This window comes from Telopea speciosissima, chromosome 3, assembly GCF_018873765.1.
Source record: "Telopea speciosissima isolate NSW1024214 ecotype Mountain lineage chromosome 3, Tspe_v1, whole genome shotgun sequence".
Lineage (NCBI taxonomy): Eukaryota > Viridiplantae > Streptophyta > Magnoliopsida > Proteales > Proteaceae > Telopea > Telopea speciosissima.
This window is the reverse complement of record NC_057918.1, coordinates 60,169,118-60,189,376: the sequence shown is the minus strand read 5'-3', so window position 1 is coordinate 60,189,376 and position 20,259 is coordinate 60,169,118. Positions and strand designations below refer to the sequence as shown.

At 40.4% G+C, this 20,259-nt stretch overlaps 1 protein-coding gene across 1 annotated transcript in view; it reads left to right on the top strand.

Moving 5' to 3' along the window:
• The first annotated feature begins 221 nt into the window (after window positions 1–221).
• Window positions 222–20,259, top strand: part of LOC122656823 — a 44,160-nt gene continuing 24,122 nt past the window's right edge. Inside the window, exons 1-2 of the mRNA XM_043851483.1 lie at window positions 222–643; window positions 761–908. Of these exons, the coding sequence (XP_043707418.1) occupies window positions 248–643; window positions 761–908 (544 nt within the window). The 5' untranslated portion in view covers window positions 222–247. The remainder of the gene's footprint in view (window positions 644–760; window positions 909–20,259) is intronic.

The window sequence follows — 20,259 nt, the reverse complement described above, 5'->3', positions numbered from 1 at the left end:
GCCCATCCATTAAAAATCGAAAAAACGATTTTTCAGTGTTTTTAACCGATCTGAAAAGGTATTGGCCACGACCAATACCGAGACGATACCGGGATTTTGAACATTGCCTATCGCGATCGCGGCTAACAAAATCTTTCGCCATCTTGCAAACTCATTAATGGTCGACCACACGAAAAACAAAAGAATAATATAGAACCCTATAGAAAAACAAAAAGAATGGCTGAAGTTGCAGAGTTTGCTCCTGGCTATGGCGATTTCCGCTACACTATCATTCACTTCGATCATTGTGCCACTATCTCCATCGTTTCTTCTTCAATCTTTCCCTTTAAAGCTTCTCCCCTTAGATTCTCCAACCTTCTCTACACAGTCTCGAGCTCGCAAGGTTTATGAAGAATCCTATCAGCTAAGAATATTTTATTTGTCTCGTCTTCGGTGTCAGTTGTCTAGGAGACATTCCTTCTATAGTGACGACGAAGATGGAGAATGTAGCTTCGATGAAGCAGTTTTTCTATTTAATAGCAGTGATTACCACAGATGTCATGACTTCCTCGAAACTTTATGGAACAAAGCGGAAGAGCCCAGAAGAACCCTACTCCATGGCATTCTGCAATGCGCCGTTGGATTTCATCACCTATTTAATCGGGTATGATAGGGATTATTTCCTGTAATTAATACTATAACTTCATCTGGGGTTAAAATTGGGGTTAGTAAGGTTTAAGATTCTTCTTCTTCAACTTATTGTTGTATATGATGTTATTAGAATCATCGAGGAGCGATGATGGAGCTGGGAGAAGGGTTATGCAAGCTCCGAAAGATGAATTTTGAGAGTGGACCTTTCCATCAATTTGAACAAGAGATTGCTGCGGTTCTGGATTTTATTTACCAGACACAGATAGAGTTAGCTGCTTGTGAGTTGTGACAACTTGAGACATCTTCTTGCCTGGAATATCTGATTCATTGCTTTGTTTGTTAATTAGACACTATTAGAATTTGCCGCCTGAACATATTTTCTTTTGTTTTATTTTTACCGATAATCAATGTTATGGGCAAACACTACATTCTACTTCCTAACTTCGTTTTTCACCTTTCGGATAACCAGTAACGGCTATGCCTTTAAGCGAGAAGCACTTCTTTCATCAGATAACATTGGGTCCCCTCTGCTTCTCTTAGATTTTGATGGAATGTATTTGGCATATTAGCAAATTGTTTAGTTTTTATTTATTTTTTATAGTAGAAACTGCTAGTAGTTTTCTGTTTTTTTAACAGTCAGACCTACTAGGGAAAGAGTTGTAATTGGAGTACAACATTGGATTGAGTTAATTTGAACCCAGCTTTTGTCATATTACTGGTTCTTCCTGTGTCATGACCCTTTGTAATGCTTTGCCTGGAAAATCTGAACCTTAAATAATGATTTGAGGTTGGTTGAGCCCTTAGATTAAGTATGAATATTCAGCTCTAAGTAGATTTTTGAAAGCCAGATTTATTAACCAAGATAGGAACCTCAAAAGGGGTTATAAGTCCTCCACGATTTTGGCTGGGTATTAAAAGAGTGTGCAGTCCGTGTACAAGCAGGAAAGATGGGTGGTTGGTAATGGAGAAAAAAATAAATTTCTGGAGGAACAGGTGGCTGGGAAGTGTGACAATTGAGGAGGCTTCTGGTATTGATCCGGATCATTTCCAGCATCTTGCTTTAAAGTTCTCAAATTTTATCTCAGATTTTCAGTGGCAATTTCCAATGGTGTCGTCGGCTTTTCTGAACAATGTTTTCAACACTGCTAGGAATATTAATATTCCAAGTTGGGATATGGAGGATAGGTGTGTGTGGAGTTTGACTCCATCTGGAAAATTTTCAGTTAAGTTAGCGTGGAGGATATCAGAAAAAGAAATCTGAAGGTTCCTTGGGCTGATGTGATTTGGAAAAATAATCTGCTTCCGAGACAGTCAATTTTTGGGTGGAGGCTAATGCATGGAAAACTTCCTACTGACAACCTCATTATTGGAAAAGGTATTCTTTTGGCCTCCCGATATGATTTGTGTAGCTGTAGTACAGAATCTATTTTCCATATATTTAGGGAATGTAGCTTTTCAAGAGTGGTGTGGGCGAAATTTCTGGACTGCTTTGGGTTGGCCTGGCAATCCCATTTGCAGATTTCGGATTTCTTTCAATGGTGGAAGGCAAAAGTGACTGTTATCTCATTGAAAGGGCCTTGGAATGGGGGGTTTGTATTAGTTCTGTTGAAGTACTGTGCACGTGACACTGTTCACGTGAACAGTGATTTGGTTTTTGTGTTTAGGATTATAAACTCTTAGTTCTAATTTGAGTTATGAGTCCTAATTGCTAGTCCAAGTTTTACTTTGAATTATTAGTCTTAGTTTTATTGTTATTTTCTTATTGTAACTTGGAATCCTATCATGATTAGGAATTCCTAATCTGAATAGGAGTTCCCTTTTCCATTGTAATTTCAGATTATAAATACAAGCCTTATGAGGGAGATAATCATATCTGGCAGTTCTCTTCTCTTCTCGGTTCTGGTATTCTTCAAGTGTGTTTTGCTAGATCAGGATGAAGAATAGAAAATGGAATTTTATTTTGTAAAACGGAAGAAGGCATACAATTAATAAGATAACAGGCCGTAAGAACGGCATCACACCAAAAACGTTTGGGGACATTCATGTGGATCATAATAGAACAGGCAACTTCGAGTAAGTGCCGATTTTGCGTTCGGCCACCCCATTTTGTTGTGGAGTATACGAGCAACTAGTTTGGTGAATAATACCATGAGTGAGGCAAAAATTAGAAATCGCAGATTGGGTGTAGTCCAAAGCATTATCTGAACGAAAAATTTGAATGGATTTGGTAAATTGAGTTTTTATTTCTTGATAAAAATTTTTAAATACAGTAAAAAATTGAGTCCGGTCCTTTAACAAATAAACCCAAGTGGAGCGAGAACAATCGTCCACAAAACTAACAAAGTAAGAAAATTCTAACCTATTACGAACACGACACGGACCCCAAATATCAGAATGAACTAAAGAGAACAATGAAGAACTTCTAGGTAAAGTACGAGCAGGAAAAGACGAGCGATGATGTTTGCGTAGTTCACAAGCCTCACATTCAAGGTGAGATGTGGACTTGCAACTAGGGACCATTAATTGAAGTTTAGGTAAGGATGGGTGACCAAGGCGTAGATGCCATTGCGTGGGAGATGGTATGGTAGTAGATGTAGCAGCAGTGGAAGGTCCGGTGCCATCCAAGTAATATAGTCCATCGTGCTCAAGCCCTCCACCAATCTTCTTCCTTGTCTGAAGGCCCTGAAAAACACAATAAGAAGGATAAAAGGTTATAGAACAGTTAACGAATTTAGTAAGCTGACTAACAGAAACAAGGTTTAAGGGTAATTTAGGAACATGAAGAACATGAGAGAAAGTCATGGATGATGTTGGAGAAACAGTTCCATGACTAGTTATCTTAGTAGATGATCCATCAGCAAGAATAACATTGGAGGAGGTTTGAATGGAATTTATGGAAGAAAATAAGCTTGACTTACTAGTCATGTGACATGAAGCACCTGAATCGATAAGCCAAGAAGTAGAAGAAGGGAAAAATACAGCATTACCTTTATAGGCTAGAGTGGCGGTAGGGGAAGAGGCAGATGTAGCTTCAAGTTGTTGGAGGCATTTGACTAGTTGGTTGTAATCCTCACGAGACACAGAAGATGAAGTTGATGAACTCTGGTTCATGTCACTGTTAGGTTTCTCAGTAGTAGTGTCAGTGGTGGCAGTATTGGTTAGTTCATTCGCCCAATCAGGTTTTCCATGCTTGGCCTAACAAGTGTCAACAATATGATTAGGTTTTCCACAATAAGTGCATTGGCGGGCAGATTTGTCAACATATTGAGTACCTGTACCTCGTCCATTAGATCCACGGTCACGACCTCTAAATTGGCCACGACCATGGCCCCGTTCACGATTGGCAACAAAGGCTGAGTTGTCTTTGGGAGTACTATTAGGTTTGGATGGATTAGCCAGATGGTTAATACGAGAAAAAACTTCATTAAGAGAAGGAACCTTCTCAGCTTCTCTCCAGTGAGTAGTTGACTCTTCACAGACTGGTAGTCAGGGTGTAGTCCAGCAAGAAACTTCGCAACATGGAACTCAGCTCTTTGTTGCTTTACTGATCAAGATTAGTGGTCAAAGGCTGATGTATTTGTAATTCTTCAACCATGCCCTTATAACTGGTAGAATACTCATTTAAGGTTTTATCTCCTTGTTGAAAGTTAATACTTTCTCATAGAGATCATACATACGGGAGATGTTCCTTTCTTGAGAGAAGCTTTCACGTAAGTCATTCCAGACATCCTTAGCGAGGGAGTGAAACATAACATTCGAGGCAATAGCAGGCTCAACATTGTTCCATAGCCATATCTTGACAATAGAGTTTTCGCGCATCCACTCCTCATGAACTGTGAATGTGGTAGGATCTTTAGGATCACGATCAGGTGGATCATCTGTAATGTACTTCAGTTTGTCCTTGGCATGTATGTAAGCTTGAACTGCTTGGGCCCATAATAAATAATTTGAAACTCCTGAGAGTTTGATAGTGGTAATCTGTACTTGAACATTATCCGTTGGTGGTTTAGGATCAGCCATAGATGTAATTTATCAAGTCCAAGTAGTAACAGTAGCAGCGACCAATCGGCAGTAGTAGTAGCAGTAACAAGTGGGTCTCACTTAGAACCAGATTAGGGTTTGATAACCCAAAAGCAGTAGCAGTAACCAATCGGCAGAAATAGGGTATGTAAACCCAAGGTGGCAGCAGGGAATTGCAGCCGAAATAAGAACCAGCAGAATAAGGGTTGAAAGAAACCCAATAATAGCAGTAGTCAATCAGCAACAGTAGGATTTGAAAACCTAAGAGTTGCAGAGAAAATCCAATCGGCAGAGATAGGATGTAAATAAGTCTGTAAAATTCTGTACCTGAAAATAGATGTGATGGATCGATTGGAGTAAATAAAAGGCTTCACTATGAAACAGAACAGCAGATAAAAAAGGGCTTCACTTTGGATTGCAAGTAGCAGCAAAACTCCAGAAGTGATTTGTAAGCAGCAGCACAATCGAAAGTAGTAGAAGAACTAAGAAGAAGGCAGAAGATATCTATGCAGGTAATATAAACTAAAAACTCCAGTCAATCCTTTGCTTCAGGTATGAAGTAGCAGTAGAACCCTAGTTTTCTTTTGAAAACTTCATCTAGGGTGTAATTCTCAGAATATGCAGCATAGGGTGCTGCACCCTTTAAAGAAAATTGATTATTTAGAAGACTCTCAAACCAGTGTCGCAGATCACAGACAACCTAATGGTTGTGCTCTGATACCATGTAGCAAAACACACTTGAAGAATACCAGAACCGAGAAGAGAAGAAGAAGAGATGAAAAGAAGAAGATGGGAAGAGAAGAGAACTGTCAGATATGACTGTCTCCCTCATAAGGCTTGTATTTATAATCTGAAATTACAATGGAAAGGGGAACTCCTATTCAGATTAGGAATTCCTAGTCATGATAGGATTCCAAGTTACAATAGGAAACTAACAATAAAACTAAGACTAATAATTCAAAGTAAAACTAGGACTAGCGACTAGGACTCATAACTCAAATTAGAACTAGGAGTTTATAATCCTAAACACAAAAACTAAATCACTGTTCACGTGAACAGTACTTCAACAAGTTCCTTTTACTTTATGGATTGAAAGAAATTCCCATAGGTATGATAACAAAAGGAGATCTGTAGGGCAGGTTTTTAATTGGATTTTGTGTGACCTAGGGGATGTAAGTCGGAATATGAAGGGGTCGGTAAAATCCTGTTCAGACTTGGTATGTTATAGCAGATTGGGGCTGCCAATTCTTTCTAGACCAGCTCAAAAGATTTAGAGGTTTTTTGGTGCAAACCAGATGTGGGATAGATGAAATTAAATGTAGATGGCTGTTTGTTGGGGAACCCAGGAAGAGCTGGAGCGGGAGGCATCATCAGAGATCATTTGGTAGAATGGTGTATTCATTTAAAGAATTTTTGGGTCAGAGAACAAACTTTGAGGCTGAATTTTCTGGTCTTTTATTTGGGATGATGAAAGCAAAGGAATTGGGAATCCGAAATCTTTGGATCGAATGTGATTCTGCTGCAGTGGTAGTATCTATTCAATCTGAGATGATTTCTTGGTTCTGCATGCAGGATTGGAGTTACTTGAAATCCTATTTGTCAGTTATTGTTTGGAAAATTTCTCATTGCTATAGAGAGGCAAAACCCAATAGCTGATTTTTTGGCTAAAGGTGCGGTGAAGCAAGGATTCTCATCCATTCACTGTGATCTTCTTTCTCATATTAGAGAGGAGTTGCGCAGGGATGCGGACTCCAGGCCTAGATTCAGATTTTCTTAATTATGTAATTTTTTGAGGAGGATGGGTTTCCCTGCTGATGGCCATGCCGAAGGTGGGGTGCTCATTCTTTTTGTTTTCTGTATTTGTCTGGGCATATCCAGACGTTAATCATGTACTCTTTTTTCTTTTTTTATTTATTAATATATGCTTTATAATCATTAAAAATAAAAGAAGTGTATGCTTGTGTGTCTATGTGCATGCTTTCTACAAACATTGCTTGGATTTCCTTCAATCCATTATTTTCTTTTAATTTTTTTTATGTAGTTTGGTTGATTACTAGATCTGAATTGTTTTTATTGAGTCCTCAAATAATTCGGTCATAGTAATAGATCCTTACTTATTTCTTCGTCCGATCGACAAATCACTTTATTTTGCTAACTTGGCAGTTAATACCTGTCTGCGATTCTGTTATGTCATTCCATTTGGCCCATGTCTTCAATTAAATATACTCGTATCTTTTCTAAACCCTTTAGACCTGTCTTGACCTTGTCCCTGTCCCTTAACAGTCACTCTGTACCTTCAGGGCATTTGATGGCCTTTGCTCCACATGGCTAAACCATCTCAATCAACCTATTTTCATCTTGTCACTTCTTAATGCTAGCATTAGTTCACACATATGCATTTATTTCTGATTCTTTGTTTTAGTATTACCTCTAATAGTCAAAACACACTCCGGAAAAAAGGAAGGTTGAGATCATAATGGGGTTTTTTAAATAGACACAAACCAGATTTAATATTCTACTATTCTAAGGTCAAATAGGAATGAACAATAGATGGACTGTTGGATCCCTTTTGTACAGATCTGATGCACAAACCAGATTTAATATTTTACTATTCTAAGGTCAAATAGGAATGAACAATAGATGGACTGTTGGATCCCTTTTGTACAGATCTTATGCGACACCATCCATGCTTTTGGCACTGTAACATTTAACTATCCTATTAAGTGTTAAATGTAGTCAAAATACTAATCAGAGTGTGGAAACTGGTGATGAATGTGCTCAGCTGGTCTCTCCAATTGATGTTCAGGAGCTAGGTTTAGTGTTTGCTGAAGTGCTAATACTAGATGTATATAGGATATCCTACAGAGAACCATCAAATACCAACTATGTTTTAAAATGGCATTGTTCGACCATCCACTGAGGAGTACAATTGCTCAACCAAGTAGTTATGATGTGCCAACTGGTGATGGATGAGTTCATATGGCTTTGCCGAGACGTATTGGGAAATTTTACTCATGGAACATCAGTGCAGGGTCAGTAATGGTTGGAAGCTTATGGTTGTGCCTTGTTAATCCTTTGGCAACACCATCAAGCCCCAATCTATCAATTGAATCTAATTGAGGGTTGAGAACCTCATTGATGAACTTCTGGTGAAGATCTCAAGAGTGTGACCAGCACCCCTTAGGTAAGGCTTACAGACAAAAAAGATTGGCAAAAACAAAGAAGAGGATTGTCCGATTGTACAATTGTGATGAGGTATGATTAATGTAGATCGAAGAATGAAGAAGAGAACAGTCAGGAATACTGTTCACGTGTACAGTGTCACAGCCCATATTGCCTTGATGGAAATCCTTCTAGAAGACCCAAGTTGAAGACTAAAACACTGTTACGTGAACAGTGTCAAAGCCAAAATTTGCCTTGTTTGGGATTGATTTTTAGAAGATCTTGTGGGCCCATCAAGTGGAGGAAGATTCTATCCTAATGCTGCCACAGTTTGGTTTGTATTTTCGGTTTATATTAGATAGTTTCTGATTTGGTTATCTTTGCATATTTAGAAGGCTGAGTTATAAAGCCTTTAGTAGTTTCTAATTTCATTCAGTTTTTATTTCCATTAGTTTCTATTTTCCAAACAGTTGCTAAGTTTTACTTTCTATTTCTGTAGCCCAGCCTCAGTCTATATAAAGGCAGCTATTGTAATTGACTGACAATTAATGACAGAACTTTTGAGGCAAACTTTTGCACTCGACTATGGGAGTAAGCCCCTGTTCAACAGCTGGGATAGCTGTGGGTGAGAGACCCAAGGCGGAGAAAGCCCATCCCCTACCCCCTTTCTCCTCCTCCCTTCCCTGCTTGATTTCCCTTACTGCTGCTGTCCTTCTAAGATTGTTGCAAGTGCTGTGAAGGCCTCTGGAAGATCAGAATCAAGTCAAGACCAGAACTGCTGCTGTTGCATCAATTCGAAGGGAGACTTTGAATACCCTGCGATTCTGCCCAGGTTTGCTCCAGATTTTGGCTGGGATATCTCCCTAACCAACCACTGAAATCAATTGATATTTGGAAGGTTGAATCACACCATCAAAGGCTACATTTGATCCCTGACTTGAAGTCCAGTTTCTCACTGGTTTGGCCTGCAGACCCTAACCTTCTAATTTGGGAACTCCTTCACAACTCACAAGTTAGCCATTGAAATTGGCTGAAATTTTCAGCAGAGATTCCTCTCTGTCCCTGTTCCACTCGATCCAAGTTTGGATCTCTTCCCATTGCTGATTTGGTTTCTACACACTCATCAGTACGTTCTAATTTTGAAAATCTACTTCTGTTGTGTTTCTCACCATTGAAATTTGTTCTCAGATTTGTTTATTTACTTCCCTACCTAAAGTCTGAGTGTTCTTACTGAGTTTATTGGAGTTTGAAGGTTATTATTGGGGCTGTAAACCCTAGTTTACAGTCTTACATTAATGATAGGCTGAAACAAAACAGCAATAACAAATTTACACAGAACAGAATCGCAGTGAACGTAAAACACAACAGAAACTTAGAGGGAGCAGTAATTGCAAACGATGAACTCGATGAAGATGAAATTAATATATTCTAGAGGACCTATGGGGGTGATTAAGTGGTAAAAATACTAAGGAGAGTTAAGAGTCGGATGGATAGAAACTTGCATGGATAGAAAATAGAAATAAAAAGAACAGCAAATTAGCAAGTCGGAAAAACTAACATAACTCATGATCCAGCCATCCGATGAAACCATGTTTAGGTCGAATGAAGTTGGAAATGGGGAGTGTAACATAGTTTAATCTCAGTTCATGTTGATGGCCAGATTCTCAGAATACGTTGACTGAAAGTTAGACTATGTTGCTGTCCAACAGAAAGTCAGAGACACAGATGCAGTGCTGGATAAACTAACTGGATCTAAGAGAACTTAAACAGAGTGTTAGGAAATAAGTAAACTCAAAGGAAGAGATTAGAGACCCCTCAGAAGTTTCCCACGATGAGATCCTTAGTTGCTGGGGAATTCCCTTTGGGAGAGTGTGAGTGGTCTATATCATTGTATACCAAGTATAGAAGAGTAGGTGTTAATTTGTTAGGGGCATGGGGAAGGCAGAGACCATAGTGATGACACTAAAAGGACTATTTGATGCAGATTTCCAGAAATGGAAAGAAAAGGAGAACACTCCAAGGTTCAACCTGGTTCAGTTTGGGTCAGTTTTCTGAACCAGACCAAGCTTGCGGTTCTTGATTTGAACCAGTCCCTTGGTTCAGATATGGTTTAGTGAACCAGATAAGATTTATTCCAAACTGTGGGGCTTACTATTACCTTTTATTGTTTTATTTTATTTAATAGAAGTTTGCTGCATCAGGGACTCTATGAGTCCAGCAATAGTTGTCTATTTTTAATCAGTTGTTGCAGGCTGTGATAAGGTATCCTTGTTTGAATTTGGAAATAATACCAAAGAAATTGAGAATATAAAACTTATCTCTATGCTTAACACCTGAAATGTAGCAACCACGAACAGTAGGAGAGCTTTATACACGAACACTTGGAGTGGCTGAGTTGTGCCACTGGTCACTCTCCTTAAGATCGTAGTTGCCCCCTATAGTGCTGTTGAGTTATGTAAACCCGATAAGGGTATTTTGGACTTTTTTCTCTGTTTTTTCCTCATAGCTTATATAGTCGGCTATGTAGGGACTTACATGTAATTCTGCCTCTCTCATTGAAAGTTATAAATAAAACTGCTTAGTGATCACATTGATCACTTAAGTCATTCATAAAATTCAGTTTTGTTAACATGGTATTAGAGCCAAACTCTTATCTGATCTAGGTTTTCAAAACCCACCACCCTCCCATCGTTTTTTCTTCCCTCTCTTTCCCTCGATTTTTTTCTCTCCTTTTCTCCTTGGTTTTCGTCCTTCCCCTTAGGACAGCACTAATGAGGTGATCATAATGATCTAGTTGCTGCCCTCAAACCTGCCTCTTCTTTTTTCATGATCTACTTTTTTGCTTCTACTCGATAGCTGATGGAACACATCTCTGCGATATTGGAGTCCTCCATGCTTTTTTGAAGACCAGGCCTCTGTCACTTTTGAAGGCTGATTTTCCATTGTTGGAGCTTCATCTGCAACCTTGATCAGCATCTATCCAAACTCTGCAAGTTTTTTGAAGACCCCTAACCCCAATCGATCTCACCTTTCAGGGTTTTCCAAAACCCTGACATATATTGATTTTTGGGTTAGGGCTGCCTACAGTTGCTGCCTTTGTTTCAGAGGAGTTTCTTTGACCAAGAGGGTCACTCGACATCATCTTCAGCCATATCTTCTGAGTTTTTTTGCAAAAATTCAGATCTCCTTTCCTTGGGTTTGATTTTTCCCAATATCGATTCCAGGGTTTTGGTTCTTCTTGGCTGGCTGCATCGGTTACTTGCCTGTTCATCTCATTAATTGGCTGCCACAATGACAGGCTCAGATTCTTCTTCTGCAACCTCTGGAATTGATGGACAGCCCCGGACTGATTTTCTTCCCCTTGCTACTCCTATCAAACTTGATGGCACAAATTATCTCATGTGGTCTCGATCTACATATTTGACCATTGCTGGTCGTGGGCTTACTGGCCATATTCTTGGGACTAACCCCATGCCGGCTGAACTTGGTTCTTTGCAAGAAAGATGGATGTCTCATGATGCTATGGTGATGTCTTATTTGATCCACTCTATGCAACCGGACCTCTCCGGCAACTATTTGCTACTGGAAACAGCCCATCAAATCTGGAGCAAGGTTCGAGAACTCGCGAGATCTCGCCGAGATCTCGCCGAGTTTCTCGGTTTTGGGCAGAACCGAGTCGAGTTCCTAGTCGGTACAAAAAACTACAATTTCTCGACCGAGATCTCGCCGAGATCTCGGTGATATCTCGAAGGTGAAAATCATGGTTTTTTTAGTACAAAAAAACCAATATCTCGCAGAGATCTCGGCGAGATCTCGGCGAGATCTCGAGATCTCGGCGAGATCTCGGCTGGGCCCAAAGATGCTAGTTAGTTGTATTTAGCCCAATTTTCACCCAAAAACCATTTCCAACATAAGAGAGAGCAGGAACAGAAGTTCTTAGGCTCTAAACCAAGGGGAAAAAACCTCTCCTTCAAATTTCTTCTTCTTTCTTTCGATTGTTGGATGGAATGCACTGTTTGGAGTTAGATTGAAGTGCCAAAGTGAAGATTCAAGTGCCAATTTGGAGCATCATCACCTATTTGCAAGATTTCAAAGGTGTTTTCTATTTCTTCCCCAAATCTATTTTTTCCAAAAAAAAATTTTGTAATCCTTGTTAGATTCATGTGGTTTTAATATATGTTGAACATCTTTGCCCGATCTATCACTTCATGGAGTCGGATTTTTTTTTCAGTTAATAAATTATTTATTATAATTTCTGGAAAAATAAATGATTTATTTGAAAAAAGAAAATGAAAAAAATAGGATGAATAGTGATTGTTTGAAAATGATTTTGATATATGTTAAACTACTTGGGATGCTCTACAGCCCCATGGATTAATTTTTTATTTTCACCCATTAAAAAAAATTATTTTATTTTTCAGATTTAATAAATATATTATAAAAATTAAAAAAATATATATAATATTAAGGAAAAATACTTATTGGTTATGGAAAATTATGTACAACATATGTACATAATATTCAACTTCAAATGGTGTCAAATTCATCATTACATTATATTTTTCTTATACTTTAAGGTATAAATAGTTTTAAAAAAAATTCAAAATATTATTTTTAATTAACAAATAAATACTTGGGTTAGGGGATAAATAAGATATAGTTATTTCATAGTTCTAGTAGCTTGACATTACGTTTAAGAGTTATGAATAGCATACTTTAAGTCTTGAATACCTTACTTTAAGTGATCCATGGTTATTAATACATGCTTTTTTTATGTAACAGTGTCAAACATAAGACATTTTGTATTCAATGTCTGATATAGCATGGCAACATGGAGTTCCCATGTCCGCAGACAAAAAAGAAGTCCAAATGCAATTATTGTGGGAAGTTGCTATCTGGAGGAGCCACCAGGTTAAAGCAACACTTGTCTGGTACAGGCAAGGATGTTTCATCATGCCCAAATGTTCCTATCCAAGTGAAAGTGGCAATGACACAACATTTGAAAGGAGGAAGATTAAAAAAATCTGAGAGGGAAAGAATGCAACAAGAGTTTAATGAGGCAATACTAGAGAGGGCTGGTGCAGAGGTTTGTGGCGAAGATGATACTGACATTGGGCCTCCACCTGGTGAGTTTCAATCAAAGGCTGAATGGAGAATTTACCAGCAGACTTTGGCTGAGAGTAGACAAAGTTTTCATTTTGATAATATAAGAGCATATGAGCAAGCAAGAGGAGCTGGTGGATCTGGCTCAGCTGCACCAGTGCAAGAAGATGAGAGGAGAAGAAGCACTGGGACAAGAAATATACCACGACCCCAAACCCGACCACGAGTACAAGGTCCAGAACCCATTTTTGAGCAGGATCCCACCACTTTTAGGCAACAAGATGCCTACCACCAACCATCCCACAAGTATTTGGTGGTAAACAAGAGAAAGCACGAAAAGCCTTCAAGAATTCATGCTTTACCATGGCATTCCAGCCAATGTAGCACAAGGAACATACTATGATGCATTCCTTGATCTGCGGAGGGCTGGTGCGGATGGAAGGACCTTCACCATTTGAATTATACAATGTGTATTTGCCTCGGGAGGTAGAGGAGCTAAAAGAATACATTGATGGTTTGAAGCCAATGTGGGAGACATATGGGGTTACTCTTATGGCCGATGGTTGGACTGGACCTACTAGGCTGTCCATCATAAATTTCATGGTGAGTTGCAATGGAAAGACTATATTCTTGAAGTCTATCGATGCATCAAAGCATATAAAGGATGCATCATACTTGTATAAGGAGTTGAAGCAAGTGGTGGAGGAGGTAGGACAAGGAGCGTTATCCAAATTGTGACGGATAACGGTTCCAACTATAAAAAGGTGGAGAGAAGTTGATGAATAAGAAGAGTAAGAGGATCCGGCTCTTTTGGACCCCATGTGCAGCCCATTCTATTGATTTAATGCTGAAGGACATGGGGAAAAAGACTTTGGTGGCGGGTGTGGTAAATAGGGCAAGACAAGTGACAACTTTTGTGTACAACCATTCTTATGCTTTAGCCTTGATGAGGGAGAAATGCAATGGAGATTTAGTGAGGCCTGGTGTCACTCGATTTGCCACCAATTACATTGCATTGAAGAGCTTTCAGAGTAAGACGATAGGTCTAAGGTGTATGTTTGCAAGTCATGAATGGTTTGGTTGGCAAGGTTCTAAGTCAGAAGAAGCAAAGGTAGCACAACAGACCATTGCAAATGATGGATTTTGGAAGGACTTGGGGAAAGTGGTTGGCATATTAGAGCCAGGTGGTGGCGATCGAGGATGGTTGATACAGAGAAGAAGCCTACTTTAGGCCACATTTATGCTGCCATCCAAAAATGAAGGAAATGGTTAGAGCTGCTATACCTCGAAGTGCAAAGTCCTACACTAACATCATTAATGAGCGGTGGGAGAAGCACTTGAGTCATCCATTGCATAAGGCTGGTGAGTTCAACATACTTTATACTTTAAATGTTATAACTTTTTTACATTTACATATTCAAAACCCTAAAGGCATTAAAGCGATTAAGTCACTAACAAATCATATTTGTGGTGTTTACTTTACCAGCATACTATTTGAATCCAAAGTATCACTACTCCCATGATCTTGGGCTAGACATAGAATTGTTAGAGGCAGTTCAAGCTGTTACTCAGAAGTTGGAGCCCCATCCAAAGACACAAGCTGCTTGCAACGATGAGGTGAGAGTATGGGACTTTGGCACTTTGGTTTTATGAATGTAATTACTAAATAGGAAATACTAATGCCTCATATTGAAAATAGATCAAATACTTCAGAGAGGCCTCAGCAAGTTTCGGTCGACTAGCTGCAGTGGAGGGTAGACAAAAGTCAGACCCTGGTAGGTGGCATGATATTACATTTATGAATTATAATTTATCTCTTTATAATGTACATATTCTTACTATTCTATATTTGTAATGCAAGGTGGGTGCTTTATGGTACAAGTTCACCCACACGAGGAAGGTAGCGGTGAGAGTGCTCTCACAAACTTGTTCATCCTCCGGATGTGAGCGCAATCGGAGTACATTCTCATTGATACATTCAAAGAGGCGGAATAGGTTGGGTAGCGAGCGATGGAGCGGCTTGTGTATGTGCACTGACATATGAGATTAAGGATGAGGCACATACGTGAAGGAATTGAGGCCAATGATAAAGAACCCATTGAACTGTCCAACATTTTTCAAGAGGACTCTGATGACGATGAGGATCCCCTATTCCAGTGGGTGAGGGATCGTGGTACACCTGATATGGATCAATCTGGGGGTAGGCCCGACCCCACCATTGCGTCTCTAACCGGCACTGATGTTGATGAATATATGTCGACGCAAGAGGGGCGTGCACATGCAGAGTCACCGAAACCTTTTGAGCCGCCTGCTGTAGGAAGTCCTGCTGATGATGATGATGGTGGTGGTGATGACACTGGTGATGCTAGTGATGGTGATGGTGATGGTGATGGTGATGGTGGTGAAGCTGCTGCTGCTAGTGGCATGCGGAGTGGCGGTTATTATGATGATCGTCGTGAGGGGATGCGCGAGCGATGAGCAAGAAGTTGGAACGCAGAGAGGACCCTGTGCGTTTCACCGGTGAGTCTCGGTTTACGCATGCCACTCAAGATCAAGACCATGGTGGCTACCCTAAAACATACAACAGAAAGAAGGGTCGCAAACACTCACATCAGTCATATGCTCAGGAGGAGGACAACAGCAGTATGAACACCATGCTTACAAGTTTCGGAAGCATGAGTATAGATACTACTAGTGAGCATCGTCATGGCAATCATCTCAAGATCATCATGGCTATGACTATGGCCAGCAGAGCACCGTTCGATTATAGTGCCTATGGTCGTGATGGGCAGAATGGTAGTATGACGATCAAAGCCTAGGTCGGTGTTGGGCATACATTCCTAGTCCCAAACCACATACATGCCTCAAACTCAATATGACAAGATGGCAAGGATCTTACACCTCATACCAACAACCTCCCATGTACCCTAAGATAGGGAGATTGGTATATGTTGATCGAAGACTTATATGGAAGTCGTGTCACACTATTTGCAACACTATAGCAATTCCATGACATGGGAATTATATGTGGATCGATATAGGGATGAATTTCTTGTTCAATCTCATTTTATGTAACAAATTAAGTGAACATTGATGTAATGTACATTTTATTTGAATGTTTTGATTGATGTGTGCTAATTAGAATGTTTTGATTGCTAATTTGCTATGTTTTACTAAATTATATATAGATTATGTTGTTTTAGACTTTTAGTACGACTCGTCGCCTACCAACCTATGGTCCAAAGTGAAACTCATATTTGGACTTGTTTTTTGGCAAATCTGGGCATGCCATTGTGTTTAAATGGCCTGAAATAGGCTGGATACCAAGTTTCAGACCCAAAATATGTGTACAACCCACCGAGTTGGGGGTCCGAGTCCAAAAAAAAAAAATTGCACCAACTCGCCGAGATCTCGGCGAGATCTCGGCTCGACTCGGTTTCTGGCCTAGCCGAGATGCCACCGAGACCCGAGTTCTCGAACCTTGATCTGGAGTGCTGCCAAAGAGAGTTATGGGAGGGTAGGGAATGATGCTCAGGTGTATGAGATTCGCAAGAAGGTTCATGACACCACTTAGAAGGAGCTGTCTGTATCCAAGTACTATGCTGCCCTCAAAAGCTTATGGCAGCAATTGGACCATTACTCTGATTTTCAGTCCTTTACTGCTACTGATATTGCTGCCTATCGCAAACATGTCTACAAAATCCGTGTTTATGACTTCTTGGCAGGTCTGAATGTGGAGTATGGCCCCATTTGAGTCCAAGTTCTTAGCCGTTCTCCATTTCCTACACTAGAGCAGTCCTTTGCTTTGGTTCATACATAGGAGGCTTGTCGGGATGCTACGTTGCATTCTTCTACTTTGATCGCTCTGCCTTACAAGCTACTTCCAACCCTACTTCTATTACCATAACTGATGGTGGTACTGTTGCCTCCAAAGAGCTTGTCAAGTGTGAACATTGCAACAAGCCCTATCATACTAAGGCTCAATGCTGGAAGTTACATGGGAAGCCTATTGACTTTGAGGCTAAACAGGACCGTGGGAAGTCCAAATCCAAGGGCCAAGGCCAATCTTACTGAATCTCCTGCTGCTGTTGCTACTGCCCCTTCTACCGACATTGGGCTTACTCAGGATGAACTCTTGGCTTTCTGTCGCATGCTACAGGCTTCTTCCGCTACACCTACTATGGCATCTGAACCTGCTGCCCCTCCTGGTTCTTACTTTGCCTTGGGTATTCCAGTCGGTAGTCATTGTGCATCAGCTGTCTCCAGTACTTGGATTATGGACTCCGGTGCTACTGACCACATGACTGGTTCCCCCTATATGTTTCACCAATATTCTCCTTCTTCTGGAAAAGATAGTGTTCGAGTAGCTAATGGTTCCCTTTCTCCTATCAATGGAAAGGGGTCCATTCGCTGCTCTCCTACCCATACATTAAATTCTGTTTTGCATGTTCCCTCCTCTAATAATCTTTTTTCAATTAGTAGTCTAACCAAAGATTTGAACTGCAAAATAACTTTCTTTCCCTCTCATTGTGTCATACAGGATCTGGTGAAAGGTCACACGATCGGGGGTGGTAAGGTCTACTTCCTCGACACGGGTCAGCCTCCTCTTCCATTAGCTTCATCTTCGGCTCATTAGTTACATTCAGCCACTTCTCCTGATATCCATCAATGGCATTGTCGGCTTGGTCACCCTCCACTTATAACCTTAGCTTTTTTATTTCCCCAATTGGTTAAAGATTGTAAAACAGATGAGTTGTTATGTGAGGCCTGTGTCTAGGCCAAACAGACTCGTTCCAGTTATTGTACATTAAATAAAAGAAGTGTTTCTCCCTTTCCTTTAGTTCATACTGATGTGTGGGGCCCTTCCCGTCGTGCTTCTATTTATGGTCATAGATGGTTTGTCTCATTTATAGATTGTTATACTCGTACTACATGGGTGTACATGATGCAATACAAGAGTGAAGTTTTTCACTGTTTTCGGCTCTTTCATCGTATGGTTCAGACCCAATTCAATGCCACCTTAAAAATTATGCGGAGTGATAATGGCAAGGAATACATGGAGGGTCAGTTCCAAAATTATTTGGCTGAAAATGGCATTATTCATCAAACCAGTTGTGTAGACACATCGGCCCAGAATGGAGTGACTGAAAGGAAAAATCGGCATCTTTTGGAAGTGGCTCGGGCCATTATGTTTGCATGGCAAGTTCCTTCTCAATATTGGAGTGATGCTATACGTAGTGTTGCCTACCTCATCAACCGAATGCTTACTCGTGTACTTGATGGCCGTGCCCCTATTGACATTCTCCAGGGTTCCTCTTCTTTTGTGATCCCCCCAAAAATTTTTGGTTGTGTTTGTTATGTTTGCAACCATCATCCTCATGGCAAGCTCGATCCTCGGAGCATTCAGTGTATTTTTTTGGGCTACTCCGCCACCCAAAAAGGATACAAGTGCTATCACCCGCCCATTCGGCGCACTTTGGTTACTATGATATTGTCTTCCATGAATCTCTGGTGTGTTATTCTCAGCCACCTCTTCAGGGGGAGCATGATCCAGGTTTTGAAGATGTGTTTGCTATCCTTCTGGCTGCTATTAAGGGGAACCTTCTTCTCCAGAACCTCCAACTTCAGTCCCTAATTTGATTCCTATTCAGGGGAAGCGTAGACCTATGAGTCAGATTCCTATTGATAAAGTGTACACCCGGAAGCACAAAGAGCAAGTTGAGACTACCACTACTGTACCACTTCTCCAATCGTCAGAACTTGGTCCAGACCCAACATCCCATATCCAATGTTATTTCCTTTGATTCTTTGTCTCCTTCCTATCGTGCATTTGTGTCCTCTCTTTCCTTTGTTTCTATTCCTCAGAAATGGCAGGAGGCGATTGCAGATCCAAAGTGGAAAGCAGCCATGATGGAAGAGATGGCAGCCTTATCCAAAAATGAGATGTGGGAGCTAGTGGTTCTTCCTATGGCCAAGAAACCAGTCGGCTGTAAATAGGTGTTTGTTGTCAAGCAGAAGTTGGACGGGACAGTGAACAAATATAAGGCCAGACTTGTGGCCAAGGACTTTAATTAGACCTTTGGGATCGACTATCAAGAGACGTTTGCCCCAGTTGCAATGTTGAATACTGTTCGGGTTTTGCTGTCATATGCTGTCAATCTAGGCTGGGATTTACAGCAATTGGACGTAAAAAATGCATTTCTTCATGGAGAGCTGGAAGAGAAAGTTTATATGGAGGTTTCTCCGGGTTTTTCTTGTGACAAGACTTATGGGAAGGTTTGCAAGCTGAAGCGGTCATTATATGGGCTGAAGCAATCTCCTCGGGCTTGGTTTGGCAGGTTCCATAAAGCAATGATCTTTGTAGGATACAAACAGAGTAATGCTGATCACACCTTGTTCATCAAGCGAAATTGAGATAAGGTAACTCTTCTTATAGTCTATGTTGATGACTCTTATAGTCTATGTCGATGACATAGTTGTGACTGGTAATGATGCAGTTGAAGTTTCTCACCAGAAGACTTTCTTGGGACGAGAATTTGAAATAAAAGATCTAGGACAGCTCAGGTACTTCCTTGGGATTGAAGTTCTCCCAAAGGCATTTTTCTCTCCCAAAGGTAGTATGTTCTAGACCTACTTTTAGAGACTGGTTTGTTAGGATGTCATCCGTGTGACACTCCTTTGGAAGCTACTACTCATCTGCAAGAGAAAGATGGTGATCCGGTTGATAATGGTCGATATCAACGGTTGGTGGGAAAATTGATTTATCTCTCCCACACTAGACCGGACATTGCATTTGCAGTAAGTTTTGTCAGTCAGTTCATGCATGATCCCTACTCCACTCATATGGCTGCTATCCTTCGTATTCTCCATTACTTGAAGTCAGCTCCAGGAAAAGGGATTCTCATGTCTCCGCATGATAATCTTCGCATTGAGGCTTACACAGATGCTGATTGGGGTAGTAATCCTGATGGGAAATCCACTTCAGGTTATTGTAGCTTTGTAGGAGGTAATCTTGTCATGTGGCGGAGTAAAAAACAAAATGTTGTGGCAAGATCCAGTACTGAAGCCAAATTCCGTTGCTATGGCCCAGGGCATATGTGAGTTATTGTGGCTTCAGGGTTTACTCCAAGATATTAGTGGTTCTGTTCATTGTCCAATGATGTTGTACTGTGACAACAAAGCAACAATCAGCATTGCCTACAATCCAGTGCAACATGACCGTACCAAGCATGTGGAGATTGATAGACACTTCATCAAGGAGAAGTTAGAGTGTGGGCAGATTTGTATACCTTTCGTGAAAAACCACAAGAGATAACGGTGACACTAAATTTCTCAAACCACGCC